The 12315-nt window shown below is 42.4% G+C and overlaps 1 protein-coding gene across 17 annotated transcripts in view; it reads left to right on the top strand.

The window, feature by feature from the left end:
- Ptprm (protein tyrosine phosphatase receptor type M) overlaps positions 1 to 12315 on the top strand; it is an 825349-nt gene that overhangs the window by 39111 nt on the left and 773923 nt on the right. For 4 of the 17 annotated variants that reach the window (XM_048806548.1, XM_048806550.1, XM_048806547.1 and 1 more), the window contains exon 1: positions 6137 to 7374. The exons of 3 other annotated variants lie outside the window; for them this stretch is intronic. In XM_048806548.1, the coding sequence (XP_048662505.1) occupies positions 7242 to 7374 (133 nt within the window). In that variant the 5' untranslated portion in view covers positions 6137 to 7241. Of the gene's footprint in view, positions 1 to 6131; positions 7375 to 12315 lie in introns of those variants that run through there. 10 more of the 17 variants (XM_048806545.1, XM_048806546.1, XM_048806554.1 and 7 more) reach the window with 5 other exon arrangements.

Genomic DNA, 12315 nt, shown 5'->3' on the forward strand with positions numbered 1-12315 from the left:
GCTGCTCCTCTTCTGCTGGTGGGTCGCAGGCCCGCCTACCTTGCAGGAGTGATTGGAAGCTCTGTTCAGCCGTGGGCCACTGGGCCTTTTCTGCCGGTGGTCACCGTTCCGCCTACCTGGCAGGCGCTGGGGGTGGGGGGCGGCTCTGCCCCTCAGCAGGCCGCTGGGCCTGCTCTGTGGATGGTCACAGTTCCCTCTACCTTGCCAGCGCAGGGGGAGGGGGCGGCTCTCCTGTGTACCTTCTTGATCGTCTCACACATGAGCTTTTGGGGAATATCTCACATCCAAACTATAACACGTGTATTCCAGTTCTTAGGTAAAGTGCTAATTTAGATGTTTGTAAGTATTAAACTTTCTGCAAAGATGTCAGAAGCCACACTATTTAAAAGAGAATGGGCTGGGCATGGTGGTGTAACCCTGTAATCCCAGTGAATTGGGAGGCAGAGGCAGGAGGATCACAAATTCTAGACCAGCCTCATCAACTTATCCAGGCCCTAATCAACTTAGTGAGATCCTTTCTCCAAAGTAAACAAAAAAAAGTGTTGGGGATGTGATCCAGAGGTTAAGTGCCCCGGGTTCAATCCCTGGTACTCCTCTGGGTCCTTAAAAAAAGAGACTGGGAATTTTTAAAGAGAATAAAAATGTAACTGATAGGTAAGAAGATTATTCCCTAACATTGTCCAGGTAGGGGCATTTTAATATCATGTACAAGAACATTTGTAAATACGTCATCTTAGCATTAATAAACAGTGGAATTATTCCAGACCTGAAACAGTGCATTTAAAATAGCATTAATGAAGAGTGGAATTATTCCAGACCTGAAACTGTGCATTTAAAAAATGCATTACATTTCTAAAAATGGGATATTTTTCTTTTTCATAAAAGGCTGAGAGTCCTTTTAAATTATATTTTTAGGCATATTTTAGATCAGATTCTCGGATAAAAAAAAGATCTGTGTGGTTGTTTTTTTTTTTAATTCTTACTTAAGCTACAACAAAAGGAAATTCTTTTTATCTTAATCCAAATATGTATTGCTTGGTATTTTTTCTTTCAGAGCTAAGAATTACCAAGGAAATCTTTGGTTTCCCCAAACTTACAATGTTTATTGGCAACAGCCAAATATCTTTTAGTAAGCAGTGTGGCTCCAAATTATGATCCTGTGTTTATGTAACTGAAATCTGAGCTAAAAGTGCTTATGGTTGTATTTGAAGTTATATATACTTTTGTAGAGATGAATACAAAGCATTCTGAGGTTAGGAGAAACATTGGTATCATTGAATTCTTCCTATTGCTCATGTCTAGAGGTGTTTTTTGATCATTATCATATATGCTCAATTCAGTGCTCATTTCTTTGTGATGTGGGAGGGGGCAGAAGATAGGTACTCTGGGCGAATTTTCCAGAAGTAAGTAACATTATTTTTAAAATAGTGCTAATCTGATGTCCTTTTGTAATAGTGTTTTCAACAAGAGGGGAGCTTTGTTATATTAATAGTATTGTTGATGTCAGCAGTTTTCTTGGGAGAAGTGTTTTGTGTTTATTCAACTTTTAACTCATGTCATATTTTTTTTTCTGCTAAACAGTGCTATTTTTCTTATTTTCTTAGACTGGCTCTTTGGCCTGAGAATTTAGTTCACATACATATATATTTTTCTTTTAACATCATGGAGGACTAAGCAAGTATGTATGTGTCTCTTGATACAGTAGCCAATTTAAGATGATTTACATCCACTGACTTAGCAGTAAAGTCTCATTTCTAAAGGATACCCTTTGAATTGTTAGAGCTCCACAATTGGTAAAGCACTAATATCAAGTTTTAGACTAGATAAAGATTGTAGTCTCATAATTTTTGCCATTTCCAAATACACTGTGGCTTTCCAGGATGTGAGCAATTTAATCAAGTATTTAGAATTTCTTGGTATCAGGCACATCAGAAGGGTTTAACCCAGTGCTTGCTGAGAAGAGGTAACTATAGGTCTGCAAGTATTGTTTCAAGCTGTTTATAAAAAAAAGAACTCTGGGATGCCAGAGGGGGAAAAAGCCAATACCTTGATTAGAATAGTTATGTATTCATTTGTTTTATGTTTTGATATATAGTAAAATGATTACGAAGCAATTATCAAGATTTTATTTTCCTTTTTTTTTTTTCTTTTTAGGGTACTGGAAATTAACTCCAGGGATGCTTTACCACTCTACTGCATTCCCTGCTCTTTCAGTTTTTAATTTTGAGACAGGGTCTTGCTAAGTTGACCAGGGTTGTTTTTGAACTTGCAATCCTCCTGTCTCAGCCTCCCCAATAGCTGAGATTACAGGTGTGTACCACCACCAGGCCTGGCTGCAAGCTTTAAATAAAAAATGACTCACCAATGGGTTGAATTTGTAATTAGTAGCTGAATTGCTGTTGTTAGAACATGGACTATACTAATGCAGTCCACATTCTAACATTTAACATATTTTTAAACGTTTAATGCAAATCTAAATAGTGTCAAGTAAGCCTTCAATTTGCCTATACAATTGCAAGTTTAATAAAAAGTACTACATGAAAACTCTACCATCTAATTGGGATACTCCCATCTTCTGCCTGACCATTGCTGCAACCTGTAACTCATCTCCTGCAGCAGCCCCCACCATTTCAGTCTGTGAGTGCTCTTCTTTATGGCAGAAGAGGTTCTCCACCTTTATGGTACCCTGGGTGGGTGGGGGTGGGGTAGGGGGGTGCTTGCTAAAGGACAGTAACACCCACAACAGTTTTGATTCAGGAGGCTAGAATGGGGCCAGGAACATCTGTGATTTATAAAAGCCATCCAAGTGAGGTAGAGCCCTCTTGAGAGAAAGCACAGGGCTTTTCATGGTCAAAAGCTGCTCTCGGCTCCTTTGCTTTGCATTTGCTGCTCTTAGAACACACTTGACCTGCACCCCTCACCTTTGTTCAGGTACTATGGAGAGACCTCGCCCACCTGCTTCCTAGGATCTTCTTGTCTTTTGGTGTCCAGTGACTTATCACTATGCTGTTCTCCTCTAATGCATCCTACTTTGTAATATAATTTGTTACTCTACCTGCTGTCATAATGCTCAACCCAAATCTCTTACCTCTTTTCACACCATCCCAGTGGCTAAGAGCAGGACTCTGGGGTCCAACCACCTGGCTTTGAAACCTAAGCTTCATGTAGCTATTTGACTAAGGATGAATTACTTAATCCATCTGGGCCTAAAATGTCTCCTGTGTAAAGTGGGGACAGCAATGATTACCTCTCAGTCTGTGGCAAGGACCAAAAGAGATGATCAACATACAGGGCTCTCAGCCAGGCACAGTGGTATATGGCTGTAATCCTAGAGGCTCAGGAGGCTGAGGCAGGAGAATCTCAAGTTCAAAGCCAGACTCAGCAAAAGTGAGGCACTAAGTAACTCAGTGAGATCCTGTCTCTAAATAAAATGCAAAATAGGGCTGGGGGTGGCTCAGTGATCAAGTGCCCCTAGGTTCAATTCCTGGTACCCCTCCGCCCTTCCCCAAAATATACAGTGCTCCCAGTGGTGACTCTTGGGCTGTTGGCCTGCAACAGATTGGCATTGTCAAGGTCAGCATTGTTAACATTAGGATCCCTTCTTCTTCTTCTCCTTCTCCTTCTCCTTCTCCTTCTCCTTCTCCTTCTTCCAGTGGTGCCTTAGGTCTTGCCTCCCCTTCCATTTCCAGGACCAAATACACCACTCACTCGCTCTGCAGATTGCCCCACAATTATTGATTGAGTGTACTGGGTAATGATTTTACTTATAAATCTATTTTCTGATTCCATTGTCACCTCCCTGCAGGGAGCACTGCTATATTCAAATCGAGCTTACCTCTGGAGAATCACAGAACCTAATCTGAATTTGGAGAAGACAAGCATTCTCCAAAGACAGCAATCCTAAAAGGCCACCTCCCCATAACCTCTGTTGGTTAGGAACTTGGTATTAGGGTTGTGTAAGCTGCTGGCCCAGTGGTATGCATGGCTTTTCCAAAACAAATGGAACACATCCTGAAAGGGAACAAATGCCCACCTTTTATGAGACAGGAAACTGGTTGTAATGTCCAAATGACCATTTTCCCAGACTCCACACTTTATAAACAATTTCACAGATCTTAAGTCCAAGTTAAATTCAAGTTTTCCTCCCCTGTAGGAGTTTCTGCAAGAAGTACAAGTCCTAGCTGTGGAAATGTCTCATCTCCCTTTTAATTTTTGCTCCATGAATCGCCACTACTCTTTGCTGGTGTATTGGTTTCCTGGGGTTGTTGTAACAAATTTTCACAAACTTCCTGACTTAAAAAAAACAAGTTTATTCTCTCACAGTTCTGGCATGGCCTGATCCATACCTATCTCCTAGTTTCATGGGGAAATGCAGGGATTCCTTGGTGTTGCTTGGCTTGTGTTTGCATCATTAGAGTCTCTGCTCCATCCCCTTGTTTCTCCTCTGTGTTCTTCTGACCTGTGTGTCTCTTAAAGATCCTCTCTTACAAGGGGGAGAAATGAATTACAGTAGAGGGGGTAGAGAGAGAAGAGGGGAGGGGAGGGAAGGGGAGGGAGGATAGTAGAGGATAGGAAAGGCAGCAGAATACAACAGACACTAGTATGGCAATATGTAAATCAATGGATGTGTAANAAAAAAAAAAAAAAAAAAAAAAAAAAAGAAAAACAATTAGAAGCCAGGCATGGAGGCTCAGGCCTGTAAGCCCAGCAATTTGGAAAGGTAAGGCAGGAGGATTGCAAGTTCAAAGCCAGCCTCAGCAACCTTAGTGAGGTCCTAGGCAACTTAGCGAGACCCTGTCTCAAAATAAAAAATAAAAAAGTAAGATTGTAGCTTAGTGGTAAAGTGCCTGTGGGTTTGTTCAATCCCTTATATGAAAAAAAAAAAGAAGAGAAAAACAATTATTAAAAAAATTTGTGAACTTGTGGATGAAAGGATATGATGTACATAAACTGAAGAAATAGTAATGTACTGAAGTTGAATAAAAACTAACATCAAAATACAAAAAAATAAAAAATAAAAAAATTTTAAAAATTAAAAAAAAAAAAAGATCCTCTCTTTAGATTTAGGCCTCCCTGGATAATCCAGGATTGCCTCCTCATCTCTCAATCCTCAATTATGTCTGAACAGACCCTTTTCCCAAACACGGTAATATGTTCCGGGGATGAGGACTTGATATCTTTGGGTGACCGTTATTCAGTCTGCTCCACCTGGGGAACAGTCATTGACTTGTCTCTCAGTTACATCAGACCAATTTTATAGCTAAACTTGTGTGGATCAACTTTGGTAATCTGACTGCTGCCAGAATGAATCTAACAACTAAAGAAATAATTTTGAGCCTTTGCTATGCCAAGTACAGTTGATATCCAGCAGCTTACCTTGCCTCAGGAGAAAGGTGCCACCATTGTCTCATTTTACTGATGAAGTGACTGAGGCTCGGAGCTCTTTAATCACCTGCGAAGGTCTGCTGAGTTAGTTGGAAACAGCAGTGAACTCTTGGTTGCCTGTATTCTTCAAGGCAATAAGACTGCAGAGTGGTGGCCTTAAGTCAGGAGTGGGCAGAGGATTTTGGTGACCTAATTTCTACCACCAGATTGATGGAAAACCATGCAGAGTTATTCTACTTGTATGAATTTGACTTCGTCTAGCACAGTGAAAGGACTGTGGAGAGGGAATTATTAGGGAAAAATCAAAAGGTCAGTGAGAAGGTTTGAATGAAGATTCGGTTGGCTTTGATTGAGTTTAACATTCATGTTTGGGTTATCTGGGAAATTCAGTTGTGGCAATGCTTTTACAAACACCGTTTTCACACAGTATAGTATACAAGTGTTAACTATACCATTATCCCACTAGTCCTATTTTCCCTAGCACTGTGACCATGGAACTTTAAAAATGAACTTGTTGAGGGACTGGGGATGTGGCTCAAGCGGTAGTGCGCTCGCCTGGCATGCCTGCGGCCAGGGTTCGATCCTCAGCACCACAAACAAACAAGGATGTTGTGTCCACCAAAAACTAAAAAATAAATATTAAAAATTCTCTCTCTCTCTCTCTGCCTCTCTAAAAAAAGATGAACTTGTTGAAATTAAAAAAAGAAAAAAAAACTTGCTAGTGTTTCACTGAGTTTATATGAGTTTATATTTCAATACTTCGCATTAAAAGTATTGTGAGAAAAAGAGAAGATATTGTGAAATAGCTAAGAAATATTTCTTTGGAATCATTTTTATAATCTTCCTTCATGCTGTCATTTAACTTTGGAATAAATTAACAAATGGAGTTTCCCCTAACTGCAGAATTTGTTTTGTTGAGATTCATGGCAAAACCCCGAGAATGCCTACTTGCAACTCCATTTGAGGAGATTCATTTTATTTAAGTCTTTCTGAAGTGTGTTTGATTTGGATGTTAAGTGCATGTTTGCTTAGGGCTCCAGCCCATTAACCTCTGTCAGGCCTCTGCTTGTCTGGCTTTTGCTCCTCTCTTGACCTGGGCTGGTGCCTGCAGAATCTGGGTGAGACCACTTGCTCTCCACAGGAGGGCCTCCCATTTTTTCCTTCCCTTTCTGTTTTGCTGTTAGAGGATCTGTTTTTTTTTTTTTTCCCCCTGAGGTCCACTGATACTCTGTGTTCCTCCAACTTCATTTCTATAACTGCTGGTTGGTAGCTTCAGCTTTCAAATGGGCAAACCTGCTTTCTGTCTCAGAATTAGTGGTTTTTATCCTTTCAGGGCTCGTGCTGTGGCATACACAGTGGCCTGTGGAGTCTGCTTAGCTCAGGATTCACAATGGAGCATTGATCCCTGCTGCCATGTGGCACCCCAGCTTCTGCAGCAAACACTTGCTCCGGCCAGCCTGTATTTCAGTGCGCTTTTGGATCTGACTCTCTGCCTTTAGCTTGTAGTTCTGGGGGTTTCCATCCTCCTAATCTCATTCTTCATGAAGGGGTGTTCAGCCACCTTATAAATTTTTGATACCCACGTAATTATCATCCTTCTTACAAGGAATGATTTGCAGCTGATGTATTGATCAGTCTCATTACAAGACTGATTATGCCTGACCCATTTATTCTTTTTTTAAATTGTATCTTTATTTTTATTTATTTATTTTTATGTGTGCTGAGGATCGAACCCAGGGCCTCAAAGGCAAGCGCTCTCCTACTGGGCTACTACCCCAGCCCCCATTTATTCTTTTATTTGAGATTTACTAAAATCGCCTCTCTCTTTGGAGATGGAAAAATGATCCAGGTTTCGAATGAGTAGTTCCAATTCTTTTCATGCCAAAGCAAGGCTTCAGGCTAAATTTGGGACATCAGGAGACAGATTTAGGATCCGGAGGGTTAGGAGTGAGACACAATGGCAGCTTGGCCACATGCCAAATGCAAGAGGTAAGACCTGGAGGTTCCTGATGGGGTTTGGACATGGCTGCTGCTCTGTTTAAAAAAAAAAAAAAGCAACAAAAACTTGATTTGTGTGGAATATGTGCTGAAATGTAGGGGGAAAAAAAAGGTTCTCTGGTGTGGAAAATCCGGGAGTCTCAGCATTTGTAATAGCTCCTTGAAATACTTATTTCAATTCCAGTGAATCTGAAGGGGGCCTAGTAGGGGCTGCATGGAGGAATTTGCAAGTGGTACTTGTTTTGGGGAATGTGAAGTGTCAGTGGTGATGCCAAAGTTATGAGCCCAGAAGGAATGTGTGCACTCAGGAGGAGGAAGCAGACGGACTTTACCTTTTATTTCTACATTACCATCCTGTGAGATGCAGAATTGGCAGAAACTGTACATAGAGGCCATAGAGGATTTGGTTCCTGAAGGACATACAGGAGTGTCCTGTTCACCTGGTGCCACCCTCACTTCTGTGGAAATTCAGAGAGGGTGTGGCAGGAAGCCAACAGGGACTTCAGCTGGTAGGACCAGACCATTTCTTCTAATCTATTTGGATGACATGGTACAACAGTTCTCATGCTCACATTTTTCTCTTGTAGGGCACAGTGATTTTCAATTAGAATTTCAAATAGAATTTGGGCTCTTTCTCTTTTGGGAGTGACACTTTGGTACCATTTGGAATGTTGAGGAAAAGTTCCAGTGGAACAGATAAATTTTTTTAAAAAAAAATTTTTAAGCTGCAGATGGACACAATATCTTTACTTATTCATTTATTTTTTTACATGGTGCTGAGGAGCGAACCCAGTGCCTTGTATATGTGAGGCAAGCGCTCTACCACTGAGCCACATCCCCAGCCCCCCAGATAAATTTTTTAAAATATTTTTTTAGTTGTTGATGGTCCTTTATTTTATTTGCTTATTTATATGTGGTGCTGGGAATTGGACGCAGTGCCTCACGTGTACAAGGCAAGCGCTCTACCCCTGAGCTATTACTCCAACCCCCCCCCCATAAATTTTTAATGTGATCAACTTAAGTCAGTTTTATTCACTAGAATCTTAATATGTTTTGTGTAATAGAAAGCTATACTTTGTGAAATTTTGATGATAAAGTCTTAGAAATTAACTGTATTTATCACCCTGTCATTTTTTATTTTAGAAACCAGCAACAATGTCACACCCCTCCCCTCCCTTTTGATAGCATGCTTCCTACCAAAGAGTTTTCAGAAAGAAAAAGATATTCATAATGAACTAACATTCTTTTTTCCAGTAGATGCATGAGAGAGGCCAGGTGAAAATCAGTAGGTCTTTTCCAGCCCTTACAGTGGATCAAGCTGAGTCTTCTCAGTCATTTTAAGGATTAGTTCCTCAGTTACTATGCAATTTCAGTTGAATGAGTGAGTTGACGTGAACCATACACAGTTCATGTGTGATGTTACCCATTCAACATAGCTTCAGTTCTGTCCAGGGTGTGAGTCATGGGCCCTCTGACTGCAGAGCTGAGGCCGTGGTGCTGATTTGGGGAAGGGTCTCCTGTGTTGCTGTCTGGCTCTCCAAGGCAGATCATCCTCCCCTACTTGGACATAGACTGTGAGATGACTTGGGGGTAGGTGGTGTGTATGTGGGTCTGGTTCTCATGCTGGGACAAGTCTTTGTGGAGCAGACCAGACAGGAAGAGGCTGTGGTTTGGAACCAGGGAAGCATTTCTGGCTATGAGCTAGGCCTGGGAAAGGAGAGGCAGGAGGTTCTGGAGACCCCCTCAAGAAGCCATTCCCTTTATCTGTTCTTCTGACCCACTAAAGAGGGAGGGTGGAGTGGTCCTGAGCCCCTTCCCACAACTGAAGTGAGGGTTGGCTTCTATGCTCTTTGCCCCCTGTGTTTATGGATTGATGACTGAGACCATCTCTAAAACTCTAGCAGATCAGGGCTGAGTGTGCAGCGTGCTTAGCATTCTTGAATCCCTGGGTTCATTTCCAGGACCTAAAAAAAAAAAAAGCAAAACAAAACAAAAAACAATAAGCAAAAAGTCCTGGGGATCCAGTTTGAAATTTGTGGGGAAGACGACTCTGGTTAATGGTTTCAAGCTGGAGAATCAGACGGTCACCACCATTCATTTCCTGGATACTGGTGGTTTAGGGGTCTAGAAAGAAGAGGCTATGGTTGCTTCTGGGGGCTGTTGCCCTGGGAGGAGGAACTGATGCTTACTCAGTACTCAGTGTGTGCCAGGCTGTGGGCACATTGCTGCCAGTGTTACTTCATTAAGCATTCACACCAGCTCTTAAAGGGAGATGCTGGTGTTAGCAGTGTTTTGATGGTGCAGAAACTGAGATGTGGAGCTCTAAGGAATGGAAAGATTATAAGCATCTTTATGACAGAAATTCTCACTGCAGACTGCTCTTATCCTCCTTCACTCAATGCATGTGAAAAAGACTGTTCAAAAGTGGTGTAAAGAGCAATTGGCTGCTCGGTGTGCTGAACTGTCTTCTGCACACATCTTGAGGAGGAAGCCTAGCCTCGGTTCAGACCAGAGCTTACACCTAAGAGCCAGCTTTCTGGGTTCCAATCTTTTTCTTTTTCTTTCATTCTTAGACTGGGTATTGTTTAGTTGCCCAGACAATTCTCAACTCCTGGCCTCAGGCAATCCTCCTGCCCCAGCCTCCCAAGTAGTACTTGGGATTATAGGCAGGTCCCACTGCACCTGGATCTAGGTTCCAATCTTTGACACTTCTGTGTCACCCCAGTGAAATTACTTAACCTCTCTGTGCCTCACTGTTTATGATATTTATTAAGTAAATTAAGCATTGAGTATAATTCTAATCATCACTTACCACCAAAGGAGTAAGGCCTTTTCCCCTGCCTGAGCCAGTCTGATCTGGTAGAGGCCAGGGTGGGTTGTCCCAACCCTCTCTATGATAGCTCTAGGCTATTCAGTTTCAAGTTACAGTTGCCTGCTGAGTGCTAAGATGTCAGTTTCCTAAAATAAGAATGCCTTAGGTAAGCTGCTCATGCCTTGCTCTGCCTTCCTCAGAGCTCTGATCATCCTCAACATCTACTACAGCCCCTGGCACTGGACTTGATTTTGTTTCTGCCATGCATCTGCTATTTAAAACTCAGTGGTGAGGGGTGGAGGTTGAGGCTGCTCAGTAGCTACTTATTACAGTTCTCGCCTCACAGCTGCCCAGGGGATGGCCATTTAGGGACTTGGAGCCCTTCTTCTGGACAGGGTCTTTCTCTCACCTGTTGCAGTAATGAGTGAGACCTTGACAGCTTCCATTCCCTAGTTATAGAAGACACTGGACAGGCAAGAGCACAGGGAGAGGCATCCCGTTGACTGATAGCATGTTTTTTTTAGAAACTGCAGCTTGGGAAGGGGAGGCACGGATAATCTGAAGACACAAAGAACAATTTTTCCAGGTTCAAGTTTTATGTCAGACAGACATGCTTTCTGCACACTCCTGACTTTACACTGATCGAAACCTAGCTTGTCCAGGACTAGAAGGTCCCTACTACTTTTTTTAACATTACATCTTTATGAAACATTCTGCAGAGTTCCACGGAAAGGACAGTCTTGTTTCTCTGTGAGATTACAGTAAGAAACTCCTCTGTAGGTTACCTGATTTTAACTGTCTTGGAGCTTTCCACTGATCTCTGGAATTAGTGTTAGTGAGCTTCTGAGGTCTCTGAAATGAGACTGGGAAGGGCCTGGTTCTCTTTGAACCCTGAAAAGTTGAGTGACGTTGGTGTATGGGTATCATTTAGCCCTTGAGCCTTGGGATAAAGCGCTCATTTTTTTTTTTTTTTCTGGGTAGTGGCTCTTCCTGTTCTTGGGTCCCATGTTGGTACATGCTCATTGAGGATGGACTGGCCCACTCACCTGCACCTGCCTGCAGGTGCCCTGGGAGAGCTGAAGAACTGGAGTACTACTGCTCTGAAACAGCTTGAAGAACTTTAAAAGAGCTCTGGGGAGCAGGGGTGGACATGCAGTGGGGGAAGATCTGATGAAAGGGCAGTTTCTCCCAGTTGGAACAGATGCAAGAAGGAGGAGAGTAACCTCAAAAACATCTGGAAAATTCTTCAAGTGCAGACTAGTCTCTGGGTGCCCCGAGGTCAGCTGATCAGAGGCAATGAAGCAGATGCCATGGCTAGAATCTGGGATGCCCTCATGACTCCTGTTTACTTCCCCAGGGCACGCTCATGCTATTATTAAATGATTACACACACTTGTTCATTCCTTCCTAGTGTACACTTTCCAGCTAATGTTGTTTAAAGCTAAAAATAATTCTCTTGTTCTTAATTAACGTTTCTGAGATTTTTCTGCCCAGCCCTCTTCTGAGATCTTGGTGTCCTGGCATCACAGTGAATTTTGCCCTCAAGTTCTTTCTTTGTGTTGCTATACTTGATGGGAGGTTCTTGGTGCTGTCACAGAGTTCTCAGTGCACCAAACACCTGCCACCAGTGGTGATGGTCACATTGGTAACTCCTTGGATGTGCTGGCCTGGGGATCAGCCCTAGATATTCTGTTCCAGCTGCTGCCACTGGCTGCCTCGTGCCTTGGATTGTCACTTCCCATTTCATACACTCAGAATTCTCTTAGGTAGAATTGAATCATGGAATAGCAGTACATCTAAAAACCACCCCTTCTCATTTTTTTTAAAGGGATACCCTATCATCAAACAATTTTATATGGAGCCTCAGTTTAGAAAATGTGCACACATGCCACTGCCAGTTATTCCACGTATTGTCCCCTAGCCTCCTGTTGTGCCCCACAACCTGGGGATCATCTTCAGTTGAGGGAAAAACATCATTTGTGATCAACTAGAATTGTGGATCCCGGGCGCCCTGGCAGCTCTTGGATTTCTGATTACTGCTGAAGTGTGGTCATTAGCCTTAAGTTAAGGAGAACATTTCCACAGAGGTGAAACAGTAGTTTCAGAGGATTTGGGGTATT

Source organism: Marmota marmota, unplaced genomic scaffold, assembly GCF_001458135.2.
Source record: "Marmota marmota marmota unplaced genomic scaffold, marMar, whole genome shotgun sequence".
Lineage (NCBI taxonomy): Eukaryota > Metazoa > Chordata > Mammalia > Rodentia > Sciuridae > Marmota > Marmota marmota.